This window comes from Ostrinia furnacalis, unplaced genomic scaffold (assembly GCF_004193835.3).
Source record: "Ostrinia furnacalis isolate ACB-3 unplaced genomic scaffold, ASM419383v2 OfSCF4105, whole genome shotgun sequence".
NCBI classification, from domain to species: domain Eukaryota; kingdom Metazoa; phylum Arthropoda; class Insecta; order Lepidoptera; family Crambidae; genus Ostrinia; species Ostrinia furnacalis.
Genome location: NW_021134344.1, coordinates 723621 through 739122, shown reverse-complemented (window position 1 = coordinate 739122; position 15502 = coordinate 723621). Strand labels below are relative to the sequence as shown.

The 15502-nt window shown below is 40.2% G+C and overlaps 3 protein-coding genes across 3 annotated transcripts; 1 reads left to right on the top strand and 2 right to left on the bottom strand.

Annotated features, from left to right (window-relative positions):
- Nucleotides 1–1730: 1730 nt before the first annotated feature.
- On the bottom strand, nt 1731–5719 carry LOC114358773 (collagenase-like). The gene is made up of 6 exons (XM_028312817.1): nt 5597–5719; nt 3577–3793; nt 3222–3489; nt 2956–3045; nt 2558–2751; nt 1731–1889 (listed from the first exon to the last, which is right to left on the bottom strand). The coding sequence occupies exons 2-6, from the start codon at nt 3781–3783 to the stop codon at nt 1785–1787; spliced, it is 864 nt and encodes a 287-aa protein (XP_028168618.1). The 5' UTR covers nt 3784–3793; nt 5597–5719; the 3' UTR covers nt 1731–1784.
- A 1374-nt stretch (nt 5720–7093) lies between these two features.
- On the top strand, nt 7094–9098 carry LOC114358765 (collagenase-like). Its single transcript, XM_028312809.1, has 5 exons — nt 7094–7346; nt 7607–7874; nt 8358–8447; nt 8615–8805; nt 8931–9098. Exons 1-5 carry the CDS (start codon nt 7152–7154, stop codon nt 9027–9029), a joined length of 843 nt encoding a protein of 280 aa, XP_028168610.1. The 5' UTR covers nt 7094–7151; the 3' UTR covers nt 9030–9098.
- A 2968-nt stretch (nt 9099–12066) lies between these two features.
- Nucleotides 12067–13510, bottom strand: LOC114358766 (collagenase-like). The gene is made up of 5 exons (XM_028312811.1): nt 13271–13510; nt 12818–13085; nt 12624–12713; nt 12313–12503; nt 12067–12221 (listed from the first exon to the last, which is right to left on the bottom strand). Exons 1-5 carry the CDS (start codon nt 13463–13465, stop codon nt 12123–12125), a joined length of 843 nt encoding a protein of 280 aa, XP_028168612.1. The 5' UTR covers nt 13466–13510; the 3' UTR covers nt 12067–12122.
- Nucleotides 13511–15502: the final 1992 nt, after the last annotated feature.

Genomic DNA, 15502 nt, shown 5'->3' with positions numbered 1-15502 from the left:
CAACAAAGAATTATCTCGCCTTCTAAAATAGAGTTAGTAGTAAGGGCGCTTCGTGTCGTGCGTTTGCTATACCGCACACTAACTATTGGTAATTACAAATATTTTATTTAGCAAACACACCGTTTACGCATACACCTTCAAATAACAATAATACATTGTCAATTTTATTCCGACGCAGGTGTCATACTTGTCATAAAATTTACCGTGTGCGGTCCTGCAAACGCACAGCAAACGCACGACACAAAACGTCTAAATTGAAAGCGCCCTAAGGCCCAAATCATGCGGAGTCATTCAAAGTCAAAATAAAAAGGGGCCCCTTAGAGGCTCCCTTTGTTTCATTACTTAGTTATCTATTTTGACGTTCAAAGGTGCCAAAATATTGATCTGAACTAATTTTTCAACTGTCGGATAAAGATGAAGAATAATAATTATGAGTAGGTAAGTAAAAAATTGTATGCTCTTTGAACGGAACATAGTGATACTACCTACTGTAACATGTCACCATTTTACCTATGATTCACAATAAATATTTTTGTATTTGTAAGTTAGGCACATACAGTCTCAGTAAATTGTAAAGGAGATATTATCAATATGTCAAGCTGCACTCCCAATCCCAATTCGCTATTGCGCACACACAAAATTGCGAGTGTAGCATTATATGCCTGCCTTCCTTTCATCTGCCTATAGCACTTAAGACCTCTTCATATCTATTTTTTTAAACTCGTCTGTCCGTGACGCTGAGGTCTCGTGTTTGATAAGATGCTAGGAATGCATGGTCAAATTTGTCCAAAAAAACAAAGGAAATGGAACGAGCCGCTGTGTAAAATTACGTATGACTCTATCTATGTTCATCTTGTATGAATGATACACACCGTGCTGAGTCAGAAACGGTTCTCGTCTTATTGCCGTTGCTTCCTTGTCAGGACTACGGAACCCTAACAAACGGAATGTCATTTCATGATTATATCGGGCTGAAGCAAGTCTAGGGCACTGTGTTAACATATTGTAAAATTAGTCCTAGAATTGAATAAGTATACCTACCTAGCTTAGAAACGAGTACCTAATAAAAAATGTAAATGTAGGTGACAACATCATTTCTTTTTTCAAAAGACGAAAAAATACATTAATATATCACAAAATAAACACAGGAGAACCAAAGTGACCGACATAACTCGCAGAGTTGCTAAAATCATGTGGCGGCGGGGCACGTAGAATAAAATAGAATAGAAAGTATTTATTTGTCTCAAAACAGGTTTCATTTACAGTTTATCACAGAGACGTGACTCGTAGAGACGATGGCTGTTGGGGCAGAAAAGTTATCGAGTGGCGACCACGGGCTGGAAGACGAAGCGTGGGCAGGCCTCCTACTAGGTGGACCGACGATCTAGTAAAGGTCGCGGAAAGAACCTGGATGCGGGCAGCGCAGGACCGTTCATTGTGGAAAACCATGGGGGAGGCCTTTGTCCAGCAATAGAAGTCATTTGACTGACACGAACGAACGAAACACGAAGGAATAATTGATCGGCTGCAAGCATTTGATTAATAGTGTGTAACTCCCTCAAAATAAGGCTAGACTGTCGACATTCGCTTCCTCTAGCGTAATTGATGCCTGCAGCCACAAATAACCGCAGCGAAGCTTGTATTGTGTCCGATACGTGTAACACCAGGTATGGCAGCCATTGAGTTGTGGAAGCGAAATCTTAGTAAGTATAATAAATAAAATGCATTGCAATTGTTTCATTTTATTTATTGGTGTGCTGCGCGTGTCGTAGTAATTTAGTCGCTTAAATCCTGGCGCGTATCCAGGCGGCGAAGGAGGTAACGCGGGCGAAGGCGGCGGGGAGGCCGCGCGTGCAGCCCTCAGTTGACCCGAAGGAAGTGATACCGATCTGCAACGCAATGTTCAAAATGAACAACAGGTGTTCAATGCACTTGGCAGGTAATTGCTAATTGCTCATAAGATAGGCCCCCTTAATTTAATTTATTGTCCGTGGTGCATAATCTTTTTCTTAAAGGTTTTAAACCTTTGTTTGTCACCTGTCATCCGCTTTGCAATGGAGGGAAGTCGAACCTTAATTTCGAACTCCTCCTATGTTCTTCTGATTAATTTCGTTGCGGGTCCAATGACAGTTTAACTTTCCCCCGGGACAAACTTGACCTTCATTGGTTGGGTTTTTGTGGCGGTCAAGCTGTAGATCCTGGCTACACAGGAGTTGCAGTGGTGGGAACGAGAGGTGGGAATAGTCCCGTGTTCAATAGGTATTTGTATCTAAAATGTGTTGCCAGTTTCACCTTGCCTATCTAAAATCATAGATGCCCCCGATTCAAGCCCCGCGAATCACAATAGATAATATCAATTGTTACGCTGTCATAAAATTATGCGACCGCGGGGATTGATGGGCTATATTATGTATACCGAACAATCAATAACCGACCTCACGTCAGTGAGGTAAGTAAGGCACATAGTTATGACATCATGTTTTATGTATGTCTTTTATGAAAATGTTCGGCTAATTTATACAGTTCCTGTGACGTGTAGAACAGGGTTTGTACTGACCAGCACACGGCTGTCGCCGGAGCCCACGGCGAGCGGGCCGCCGGAGTCGCCGGGGCACACGCTGCGGCCGCCGGCGCCGCTGGTGCACAGCGTGGACGACAGGATGAGCGGCCCGAACGTGCCGCGGCACACGTCGTTGCCGATCACCTGCAGCGACACCTGCCTCTTGTCCTGGTTTTGGGTAATTTGCGCATCTGCAATAACGGGACACTCATAAACCGCTCTTTACTTACCTGCCAGTAAAATATTTCTAAAATAAAATGAGACCAAATAATTTTCGAATCGAACTGCCTAAGGTGGGAGTCGCTCGGTAAGCGAAAGGTCGTGGGTTCGATTCCCAACCCCTTAGACCTACATTTATCTCGTTGGCTGGCTTAACTATGTCCTTTTCCACTTACTGTCAGCAGTGAGGCCAAATCCAGCGGCCACAGCCCATTGTCCGCTGTAGGAATCAGAGCCAGTAGGCAGATTAATGGGTCTGATTGTGTCTGCAAAAAATATGTTTTTCTTTGTTACCTACCTAAATTTATTATAATTATAGACAAACAAAAAAGACAAGATTTTACCCACTCAAAATAAGATACGAGTAACTTTTGCTATGAGCAAGCAATTTTTATAGCAGATTTTTTTAAAATAAAACTTATTATTGTCAATGAATACCTACTGGTAAACGCTACGTGATTATGGACGATGATAGCGACATCATTCATAACGATGGTGGGGATCCAGTTTTGGTGGACCTGCACGTTGCTGGTGGTGATGCGCACGCCGCCGGAGAACAGGCGGTTGGAGCCGTACACGACGGTGAACTGGCGCGCCTGGTTGCGGCCGTCCCACCAGCAGTGCGCCGCCGTCACCGCGCGCGAGCTGGTCAGCAACGAGGAGCCGCACACCGACTGCCTGCCGTCGGCCAGCGCGATCACCAGGCCGCCCTGTGTTCAGAAACGTCATGCGGTACTGACGGCAGGTCACCAGGGGCGTGAGCGTCGATTGAGGGGCTCCCGTCGGCTCAGACTCACAAGATGCGGCTGCGCGCCCGCGCTGACGGCCTGGCCGCCGGCGACCCTGCCGTCGAAGTCCAGCGCGCGCTCGCGCTGCCGGATGAGCGCGGCGCGCGCCACGCCTGCGCTGTCGTGGTAGTACAGCAGCGGCGCCTCGAACGCGCCCGCCGCCGCCACCGCCGCCGCCACCGCCAGCGCCAGGAACCACACCACGGGCGACTGCATCCTTCGTTACCTGAGGGACACGAGAGATATTATGCAATTAGTTAATTATTGTTTTTTATAGTAACTTTAATATCTTATCGTTAGTTAATCTATTTTATTTTATTGATCGATGAAGTTTATATCTCGCGTATCAAATGTAGATGTAATGTTAACAAATCATGCAAGAGATTATCGTCTAGCTAGGTACTTAAGGTAGAGCTTAGACCATAGACATCCGGGATTATTTTATTTTAAAATCTATCAGTAAGAAAAATAACAATATAAACAATAATCATTACCTATTAAAAGTAAAGATCATTGTTATGTATGCTGTAGGAGTATTGACGTGTTCAGCTGTTTTTTGACTGAATTCACTAGTAGTCCAGTCAAAGCAAACGGCAAACATCGCAAACGTGCATGTTTAACAACCGTACCGTAAACTCTATAAACCTTATGGGGACCAATCTATGGCCCTTTGAATTCATTGTTACCGAACATATTCAATTTTACTACCGTTTGAATTGATATTGTCAAAATCGCTCATCCTATGAGAAAAGTTATCTTATATTAAGTCCAGTGTTCAGCAGTGTTCACCTACAATAAATTAGGTGATTGAAATGCCATACAAACGCAAAGGTTGATATATTTAGGGCAGCGAGGATTCGCAGATTTTAGGATCGTTCTAAAAGTGATAAATAAAATTTACAATATTTTAAGACCAACCGCAGTTCAATAAGCCTTTAGGCTAAATGGGCTAAATAGGTACAAGATTGATGCAGGTTGGTAGGACTATATTAAATACTTATTTATGTTTCAGTCAAACTCATAATCAGTCAAAAGTTTGATGCCCTTTGGTCAATATCACTTTTGACTGATTTTTCCAGTCAAAACCACTTTTGAGTGCAAAGAAGGCGCGGGCGGAAGCTAGTGCCCCATAAAATCTATGGGAGAGTCTCGTTTGACAGTTTTATAAAGCATGTCAACTGATTGGCGGTATCAAAATAATATCCTATTGACTGTAATTTCAAGTGCCCAAATCAAAGGGGGACATACGACATTTTTTTGCCCTATTATGCCCATATCATATTCTTCTTCTTGTCGTGTCCACAGCGTCGGCCCAAAACTCTTAATAATTAGTATTATCTCCATCTGCTTTCTTTATTATCTTGTTTATTTTGGAAAATCCAAAGATAATAAAGATTAAATAAAGACTTATAGGTGCAGAGGTGTTTTCTATTGTTATCTATCTCATACATTTGTAAATACGTATATCATAAATTATCATTAATGATTTTGACACTAAATGATGGATTCCGATTAGGTATTTTAAGTAACTTAATTAACTACCACCACAATATTCATCGAAAATGTTTATTCAGTATAATCGAACAATATACCTAGTATACCTACCTACCTAACATAAAACAAAGTTTTAAAAAATACGTACATACTTACTTCAGTTGTGCTGAAAGATATGCACTCAGCATGATGTATCATCTCAGTAAGCTGGTCAGCTGGACGTCACATAATTAGTAGTACGCATTTGTGATTTAAAATCTCCAATTAATAAAGCTGGACACACGGTCAATTACTGATGGATTGAAGTGACTTACCTACATCCAAGGTCGTTTTTAATTCGCTTTACTTACGTCAATTAAACTGACCCTGAATATCAAAAATAGCAAAATGGAAACCAACTCCTGAAATTGAGTTGGGCTAGTTTGAAATATTTTTTTAATAATTTCCATGGAATGGTATCAAGTTGGTACTACTTAATTCTTGGGATCCTATTATAGAAATAGAATGAATGAAAATACAAATAATTAATTATTACGCAGGCAGATGATCCATAGAAGCCCAAGAGAGATGTTGGCCGCGCGCCGACTGCGATAGTAGGTAGTTGTGATAGTAGGTAGCGCCGCAACTTGAGCCCGCGCGGCCGCGATGCAAGCAGTTGGCCGGCTCGTTATATTCACGTTTAGTCGCAGCTGTCGCTCAACATTACTTTATTGATAAATCATACACTGGCGCATGATAAATTAGTCTTTAATACTTTATAATCCGATTGAAATGCAGATAATGCGAATGGAAAAACCACTTACCTAATACTTAAATATGCCAAAGCCCTGTTAATAATAAAAAACATTACATTTCTAATGAGGGTGTGGGGTCTGACTGCTGCGTGATTGGTGGATTTTGACATATCTGTCAATGTCATGTCAAAATTAATAACCAATCATGCAGCATTTAAAAAAAAACTCAATAAAGAATGGAATAAATAAATGATCACCGGGCAATCTTCAAATTTCACTGTCCACCGTGTCTCGCTAACACTCGACATTGGCGAAACCAGTGTGCTTCAAATACGCACCATTGAAGCCATTAAACAGAATAATAATAAAAATGCAGCATTTGGACCTTGCGTCTACGTATTACCATCTGGCGGATTTTTCATACGCGAAAACCCTCATTATAACAGACAAAACTCCAAAAAACCTGTAATAAAAAGTAGTAATCACGTTATTTAGGTATTTATTAGGAAATAATACCATGATTGATATTCTCGGCATATTGAATTCGGCATATTCACATATTGAAACTATAAGGGTTCCTTGTCAGGACTACGGAACCCTAAAAAAATAATTTTGAAAATCGGTCCACAGAAAAAAACATAGGTACAGCCGAACATAGAACCTCCTCCGTTTTTTAAGTCTACTTAGTCTAATCAAAAAGGAGGACGTGATAAAGCTCATAAAACTTCCTATTTTTTTGTCGACGTCTTGAACGATGTCTAATCTATGTATTCTTCAACCTTTCGATGACAAAGATACCTATTCGCTGTGTCAACTAATAGATGACAAATTTAAAACAACTTAAAAGTCGCTATCAAGGGGTAAAAATGATAAGGACTCTGGACAATTAATTTCTCGAGACACCCACATAATAAATAAATTAATTAATCACGTTTATCTCTCTAAGCCTAGGCCACGCCTACCTCGGCGCAGACCGGCTTAGTTATTAGTAAGAACTTACAAACGTACTACTTACTCTTTCGGCTTTAATCTCCAACCTTAGAAAAATAGTTAAAATTTATTGATTACAACATTAACAGGAGTACAGGACTGCGGGGGGTGAGCATCCGTAGCTCAGTTGGATTTAGTTAAGCGTCCTTTCCGATTACATTTTGATGAACTCGTATAAGAGATAATGTCACTTATATCACAAGGAGCTTTCATTTTGTATCTCTCAAATTAATTGATTGATTACTTGATATGATAATCAAAAATATATGTATATTCATGTGATGATAACATTTGTACTAAGTAAACTGGTGGGTATATAAGAGAAGTCAAAGCACTATACTGACACTAGTAGATTCAGCCGTCAAAATGCAGTCGTCCCTCTTGTTCCTGTTGGTGGTGGCGGCGGCGGCGGCGGAGCAGCTGCAGCCCAACACGCGCTACCACGAGACCGAGGGCATCCCGCGCTTCCTGGAGGTCCAGCGCCTGGAGGAGGGATCCGACTTCGACGGCGGCAGGATCTGGGGCGGGCAGGCCGCTAATGCCGGAGCCCATCCTCATCTGGCAAGTTTTTCATCACTGTTGTACCTACTAGTCTTTGTAAACGTGTAATTATTGTTAATTTAATAGTTAATTCTTAAAGGACAATTGAATTTTGTCTGTTCAGTAATGAAGAACACGACTACCACCATTAATAACAAAGTGTCTATTTCGGGAGGACTCCTAATTACCCTGACCAGTAGACAGCAGTCAAGTGTGCGTTAAAGATGTAGACTTCTCGGAATGGTTGAAACAAAAATTTTAAGTTGTATATTTCTGAACAGGGAGGACTGCAAATTCTCCTAACAGATGGAAGGCAATCAATTTGCGGCAGCTCGTTAATCAGCAACACGCGCTCGGTGACGGCGGCGCACTGCTGGCGTACCAACTCCATGCAGGCGCGCCAGTTCACCGTCGTGTGGGGCTCCAACCGCCTGACCACCGGCGGCACGCGCGTGGTCACCACCAACGTGGTCGTGCACCCGCAGTACAATGCTAACACCCTGAACAACGACGTGGCCGTCATCAGGCACAACCACGTCAACTTCAACAGTGAGTCACTCTTTCTGACGAAGCTTAAAATAAACTGCCACTTACAAAAGCTACATTCAGTTTTTTGACTAAATATTCCTCACAATATATTTTGAGTTATTGTTTTCTGGAGTGAGTTTTAGTTTTCATTAATTAATAAAACAAATCAAATCAAATATTTTTCTTGCCTAATGTAGGTGCATACAGGTCACTCAATAAAATATTAATTAACTGTTTGTAAATAAAGCGTAATATACAAAATTATTTAATAAACTATTATGTTCTGAAAAAGGTGACTTTCTTCTTCGTTCATGTGATGCTTCTTCTTATCACTGGCTTGTATTTATCCCGAAGCAGTGGTAGGGTTAAAATAATATTTGTTGTCCAGCAGCAGGTGATCTTCTCTTCTATTATGAGATTCAGGGTTCATTTTCCAATACTGATTTAGGTTTTAATAAAATATCTCAGGCTAAATAACTAAGGCATACTCGTAAAATGTTGCAGACCAGATCAACCGCATCGCCCTCGCCACCGGCTCGAACAGCTTCGCGGGCACCTGGGCTGTGGCTGCTGGTTTCGGCCGCACTGGTGATGGTGAGTCACCATAGTTATAAATTATGATAAGTTATAAAACATGTATGTAATATTATATTTATTCTCTTTTTTCCAATTCAAATACGAATTTGGAATATAAAAGGTACCTAGCTACTGCCAAATGGATTCGTCAAGAATTTGTAACTAAATTCAATACGTGTTCACAGGTTTACTGGCTTCTTCAGGAACAAAGTTCCAAGCCAACCTGTTGGTCATCACCAACGACGTGTGCAGACAGACCTTCGGCAACACCATCGTGGCGTCCACGCTGTGCGTGAGCACCGCGCACGGCAGCAGCACCTGCCCCGGCGACTCCGGCGGCCCGCTCGCCGTCGGCTCCGGCAACAACAGGCAACTGGTCAGTGGTTTACAATCTTATTAACCTATTGCCCGATCCTTGAAAAGTTTTTAAAAAAAAAACTAAGTTTGTTCACGATTCCCTTAAAAGAATTACTTAATGCTTATTGTACTTTATTGTTGCAGATTGGCATCACCTCGTTCGGCACCCAGTGGTGCGCTCGCAACTTCCCCGCCGGGTTCGCTCGTGTCACATCCTTTGCTGCCTGGTTGAGCAGCCAGTGAATAATGCAAATGAAAAACTGAATCTTGCTTATAATATTATAAAGCAATAAATTTATTATTGATGATTGATGGTTTAGTGATTCATTAATTAAAATTACTCATCGCTAAATTAAACATCTTTGACTAAGTAAATACGACATAAAAACTCCCTTACCTAAATCAACCCAATCGATTTTTCCGCTGATAAGTACCTTGCTATTGCGCCCCTGGAGGTGCACGGTACCTACATTGAAACTTATCTGTGATTGAAACGATATTTTTTTCCATGTTAGGTGTAAATAAGGTTTAGGTACTTGAAATCCTACCAAAAACATAAAATCTAAAAAGGAGAGCTAACATACATAACAAAAATTATGCTAGGCTGTGGGCTTCGCCGCAAAAAGTATGGAGATCTAAATGAGTGCCAAGTTCTACGCAAAATCCAAATATGAATATAAAGAAACAAAATAACATTATTAACAAGTATTAAACTCTATTTCTTTGGATACCTGCCGCGCACATACGACACACCGTTGGGCGGTTTGTTTAGCGCGTATTACAAGTTTTATTGTATGGGGACGCCACTTATTTTTTTAACTAACTCTATTTTTATATTTCTGTTATACAGTATGTTATAACTAAAAAGATTAAAATAAAATAATTATTGAATAAACAAAAACCAAACTGCGTAAAAATGAACTAAAAAGATAAAAACAAGACAACTTCACAAATGCAGTCGGAGGCATCAAAATTACATAATTATCACCAACAAATTAAAGAATTGGTCATTAAGGCCTCCGACTGCATTTGTGAATTTGTCTCGTTACCCGACTGCGCCAGAAGGGGTTATATTTTTCGAGTGTATGTATGTATGTATATTTCTTTGGCACGGCCTCAACGGCTTGACCGATTTTAGCGTGGGAGGTGTCGTTAGATTCGTCTTAATCGTGAGAGTGAAAGTGGCTATTTAAAATTGAAAAGAAAGTACGGATTTTATACGCCATAATGTCTTCCAAAAAAAATGTTATTTTCTCAAAACCTATCGTGTGTGTGCTTAGTTATAATATCAAAGGTTGGCTTTCGTGGCCAAAAAACAATTGTTTCTAAACAAGGTACTTCACTCACTGTCACTCGCATTGAAAGTGAGGTTTTTATTTGTGCAGCAGCTACCAATATCCTCTTCCTCAACTCTTCAATGGATGTCATAGTAACATACATTAAGCCCTTCGTGTATGATCGAAAAGGCAACAGCCTTTTCGATCTAAATTCAATTTTAAAATCAAAATGAAAACAAATTGAAACACAAACAGCGCTCATAGGCTGATTAGGAAAGTTGATAACTTTTTAAACTTTTTAGAAAACTTATGAAAGTCGTTAGTATTCTACTAATTTGTAAGACACCAACTTCCATACATAACAGTTTTTTCCAATATCTTACGAAGTTACAAAGTTCGAGAAAAATCAAAAAAATAAAATTACATATTGTTACTTATGGGCAAGTACTTTTTAGCAGGAGATGGCCATAGGAACACCTAAATGAAACGGCGGAATATTATCGAGTTTGGGGTCGTTGGATTCGTCTTCCCGAGTAATCCCGAGCACTTCAGTGCTAAATGATGACCAGGGCCCAGATTGAGATACAAGTAAAAAGTGTAAAATAAAATTTTAATAAAAAAATCTTTTTTTAAAACAAGCTTCATTCAGACATGCAGTTGTACTAAAACAAAAAAAATAATTGTATGCAATGGTCAACAAAAAATTCTAAAGCTTGTCAGCGCAAACAGAAAAAAGAATTCCATGCGCGAAACAAGCTCTCGAAATTATTTGACCATTGCATACAATTATTTTTTTCGTTTTAGTACAACTGCATGTCTGAATAAAGCTTGTTTTTAAAAAGTAAAAGTATACTTCTATATCCGTTTTGACCGAAAAACGTATTTCCACCCCATCTTGAAGTAAAGTAACCGACACGGTTTTTTTATAACTAAACACATCTAGACACCCGGCAGCATGTTCAGCCAAGTTCAAAGGAAAAGAAACTGGCAATGCAGCAGCTGTTTGTAATATCAAACAAACTATTTCGAGCTATTTTTGACCCCTTCACAAGTCAAAAACTATTCATCATACATAGATAAAATTTAGCACGTTTATTTAAACCTCCTAGTTTATCTAGGTCCCAAAATTTAATAAATGTAGCTTCAATAGTTATTGATGTATTCACGTTTAAAACTTGTCATTTTTTATACAAACTGACTCACGATTTCTAGATTGATTGAAAAACTAACCCACTTCCAAATGACCCAGAAACATGATATTTGGCATTAATATAATATTGAATGAAATGATCAAATGATAAATTAGTAACAAAATATGTGAAACTCCACTCCACCATGTGTTTTTCAATTATTTTGAACTACTTTTACCGCCTCTGTGGTCTAGTGGTAAGCCTTTAGACACAGAGGTCCAGGATTCGATTCCCAGTGGGAGCAGTTTCTTCTGTTCTTCTTCTGTTGTTGGTGGTAGGGTTTGTTGGCGCTCCTACGCTTAAACTATTGATTTCACAAAAAGGTTATGTAGACATCAAAAATAGGAAATTTTCTCTAGTTTTACTTTCTCTCAGCATGTTTTGTCATAAAATTAATCCAAAAGGAAACATTTAAGAAAAACTTCTACTAGGCAGCATTTTTCCAATATTATGACAGCGCGTCTATGTTTCACATACTGTTTTTTGTATGTTTCGCAATATCAAAAATACTAAAGTTAGGTATGTACCATAATGAGTTCGTCATCAAGTAAATTGGGTAGCATTCGTTTCTTTCTTATTTGTTAAAATAAATGTTCATCAAAATTAAAAAAAAAACGTAAATTGGGTGCAGTAAACCAATTGATTAGGGGCTAATTTGGATAATCTTCAAAGTTGTTAGTTGTTGGTAAGTTTTTTCTATTCTATTCTACATATAAATCACATCTTAGCTTGGAACATCAACTCACCGGCCGGGCGGCTCCACTATAAGTAATGAAATGCATACCAAAATAGGTCTTAATAAAAGTAAAAACAAACATTTCCGTAATTTATTTAATTTTGTATTCTATGTTGTGTCGTGTCTGCATCAATCATTGGCTGCTCAACCAGGAGGCGAAGGACGTGACACGAGCGAATCCTGCGGGGAAACCACGCGCGCACCATTGGGTGCCGAACGAGGTGATGCCGATCTGCAATGGTAATTAGCGTTAGCGACATCGGCAAACAACGGGATATAGTTGAGTGGGAAAGACAAAACTTATAACATGAAAGGGCACTGACCAGTTGCCTGTTGTTGCCGGAGCCGACGGCGAGCGGGCCGCCGGAGTCGCCGGGGCAGGTGCTGCTGCCGTGCGCGGTGCTCACGCACAGCGTGGACGCCACGATGGTGTTGCCGAAGGTCTGTCTGCACACGTCGTTGGTGATGACCAACAGGTTGGCTTGGAACTTGCCAGGGTTGGATGAGCCAGAACCTGAAAGAAAATACGTAGGTACTAATTTGAATCTTTGAATCTTTGTTTTAATATTATTTTAGACTAAAGGTAAAAAGGTAAAGGTTTATTCAAACGAAATTTCAATAACAGCGTACTCACCATCACCGTTGCGGCCGTACCCAGCAGCCACAGCCCAGGTGCCCGCGAAGCTGTTCGAGCCGGTGGCCAGGGCGATGCGGTTGATAACGTCTGCAAAGAACGTAGGGTTTAGTGAAAACGTTTAAATTACTTATATGTCACGGTGATATACTATTACTACAATGGTATTTTATTATGATGAAAGAGATGCTTACTGTTAAACGCGACGGAATTGTGTCTGATGACAGCCACGTCGTTGTTCAGGTTGTTAGCATTGTACTGCGGGTGCACGACCACGTTGGTGGTGACCACGCGCGTGCCGCCGGACATCAGCGCGTTGGAGCCCCACACGACGGTGAACTGGCGCGCCTGCATGGAGTTGGTGCGCCAGCAATGCGCCGCCGTCACCGAGCGCGTGTTGCTGATCAACGAGCTGCCGCAAATCGACAACTGTCCAGTGGTCAAGGTGATGACGAGCCCTCCCTGTACAATAAAATAAATATTACTTCTGCACAATAATTATGGTTACGATTGCGTATGCACCAGTATTTTAAATTCCATTTTTGCACCTCCAACAATTAGAGAAGAGTGTTGAATGTTGATTCCACCAATAACATCCCGGAGTCAAAGCGTGTGATTGAATTGTTATAAGAGAAAAGAGGACTTGCCAGGTGAGGGTGCGCGCCGGCGCCCACGGCCTGGCCGCCCCAGATGCGGCCGCCGTCGAAGTCCGTGCCCTCCTCCAGGCGCTGGATCTCCTGCATGCGCGGGATGCCCTCGGTCTCGTGGTAGCGCGTGTTGGGCTGCAGCCGCTCCGCGGCCGCCGCCGCCACCACCAACAGGAACAATACAGCAGACTTCATTGCGACGGCTAATACTGGGACGACACAGTTATTACTTTACAGTTTCTATTGTTTTTATATGAATGATACATTGCCAAAACTGATTATTTTCTTATCTTATCGAAGGGATTAGATAATAATACAATAATCACATAATGCAACACAATAAATTTCATATCCTAAAGGGGCACGGCAGTATGTATGCCAAGTTTCGTATGCAGTTTTGGGTCTGGTATCGAGTGCGCCCGCCTATCCGCAACCCAAGAAGACAGAAACTTAACGGGGCAGGTCTCGTCAACTCGATGGGCATGTTATACCGGGCCCGTGAGGAGAAAACCCCTATAAAAAACAACTGCTGGAGCCATAGCCTGAGATGGAGCTGCTGGCGAAGTTAGGACAATAACTCCGCGAATACCGCGATTAAGAATAATTAACAATTTTTTTGTATCCACAACGAGGAAGCTCTTGGCCTGTATCTCACCTGATGGTAAGTGACGATCAGGCCGAAGGTGGAAGCGAGCTTCACCCGGAATCCTCAACCACGGAGGAACTGGCTATCTTACCTCTAACTTCCGGAACGCAATAATGCTGTTAACATTGTTGTTATGGCGACAGACTTAGGTGAGATGGTGGTAGCTAGCCAGGCGGACTTAGAACAAGCCCTACCACCAACAAAACCGAACAGAAAAATCTGCCCCCACTGAGAAGTTGTTATTAAGTGTTTAGTTATTAAGTTGTATTGTTAAAATTGTTCTATAGAGCTTATTAAAAAAATTTGATACTGATAACGAAATCACCCTGTATAGTATAATAATAACTAATTATTGATTATCTACTAATATTATTTTTTTGTCATCAATCTCATCGTGATGGTTGACGAACAAAAATAATTGACATTATTGACAAATCTTGGCCGATTTTTAATATTGATATAATCATACGTAATTATCAAATAATAATTTATTTATTTATTTAAGGATAGTACACAGCACAATATCAATCTGTGATAACAATGATAATAATAGAGAAGGCTTTATAAAAGCATGATTGATTTTGTTAACGCAGCAAGAAATTATGCTCACTCATATTATAATATCTAATCTTTCTCAACGACTCGTGCATTTAATTGATCATGTGAGACTTTAAACTTTTACATCTGGAAGATATTTTTTGGTATTACCTATTATCTTATAATAAGTTTTTACTCGTGCGTGGGACGTCCACCTACAAGGTGGACCGACGACATCGTAAAGGTAGCAGGGAAGCGCTGGACGCAGGCCGCTACCAATCGATCAACATGGAAAGCATTGGGGGAGGCCTATGTTCAGCAGTGGACGTCCTGTGGCTGAAATATAAATATAATGGTGTATGTCTTGTTGGTGTTAATAAATAAATAAATAAATAAATAAAATGATGATGATGATGAAGTTTTTACTCGCTTATAAAAGCAAGCGGTTTTTATTTATTAATTACTAGCTGTTACCGCGTCTTCGTACGCGTGAAAATATGTAGTTTGAATAATATTTCCCGCCTTTGTAACATTTTTCTTTACTGTTCCGCCCCTATTGGCTGTAATATTATATAGCATAAAGCCTTCCTCGATAAATGGGCTTTCCATCACCAAAATATTTTTTCAAATAGAACTAGTAGTTGCTGAGATTAGCGCGTTCAACCAAACAAAGAAAAAGAAGAAACAAAGATTCGATTGTTTGGTTGCATTGAATAGGCTTCGAAACTGCTGAACCGATTTGAAAAATTATTTCATTATTAGAATATTAACAATAGTTAATTTATAACATAATATGTACTATAAAATATGGATGAAACACATGATTGTGACAGACCGAAATTAACGCTGGCGAATCCGCGGGTATAAGCTAATGTATTAAATACGTAACATAATATTATATGAGTATTGATTGACTATGTAAATAAAAATAATACATCCAATCATGCCTTCATTTTTTTATTTTAATAATCGACACAAGCAAAACCAGAAAATAAAATAGGCAATTCACGTTAATAAAAACAATCTGTTTTTATTATTATGGAATAGAA

Bases quoted from the DNA above. Each gene is read 5' to 3' on its own strand.
- LOC114358765 (XM_028312809.1), top strand. From the start codon at position 7,152: ATGCAGTCGTCCCTCTTGTTCCTGTTGGTGGTGGCGGCGGCGGCGGCG. The intron at 7,347-7,606 runs GCAAGTTTTTCA...ATTTCTGAACAG, and splicing joins CCGGAGCCCATCCTCATCTG to GGAGGACTGCAAATTCTCCT. The intron at 8,448-8,614 runs GTGAGTCACCAT...ACGTGTTCACAG, and splicing joins TTTCGGCCGCACTGGTGATG to GTTTACTGGCTTCTTCAGGA.
- LOC114358773 (XM_028312817.1), bottom strand. From the start codon at position 3,783: ATGCAGTCGCCCGTGGTGTGGTTCCTGGCGCTGGCGGTGGCGGCGGCG. The intron at 3,490-3,576 runs GTGAGTCTGAGC...TTCTGAACACAG, and splicing joins CGGGCGCGCAGCCGCATCTT to GGCGGCCTGGTGATCGCGCT. The intron at 2,752-2,955 runs GTAAGTGGAAAA...CCGTTATTGCAG, and splicing joins ATTTGGCCTCACTGCTGACA to ATGCGCAAATTACCCAAAAC.
- LOC114358766 (XM_028312811.1), bottom strand. From the start codon at position 13,465: ATGAAGTCTGCTGTATTGTTCCTGTTGGTGGTGGCGGCGGCGGCCGCG. The intron at 13,086-13,270 runs GCAAGTCCTCTT...TTTATTGTACAG, and splicing joins CCGGCGCGCACCCTCACCTG to GGAGGGCTCGTCATCACCTT. The intron at 12,504-12,623 runs GTGAGTACGCTG...ATTTTCTTTCAG, and splicing joins GTACGGCCGCAACGGTGATG to GTTCTGGCTCATCCAACCCT.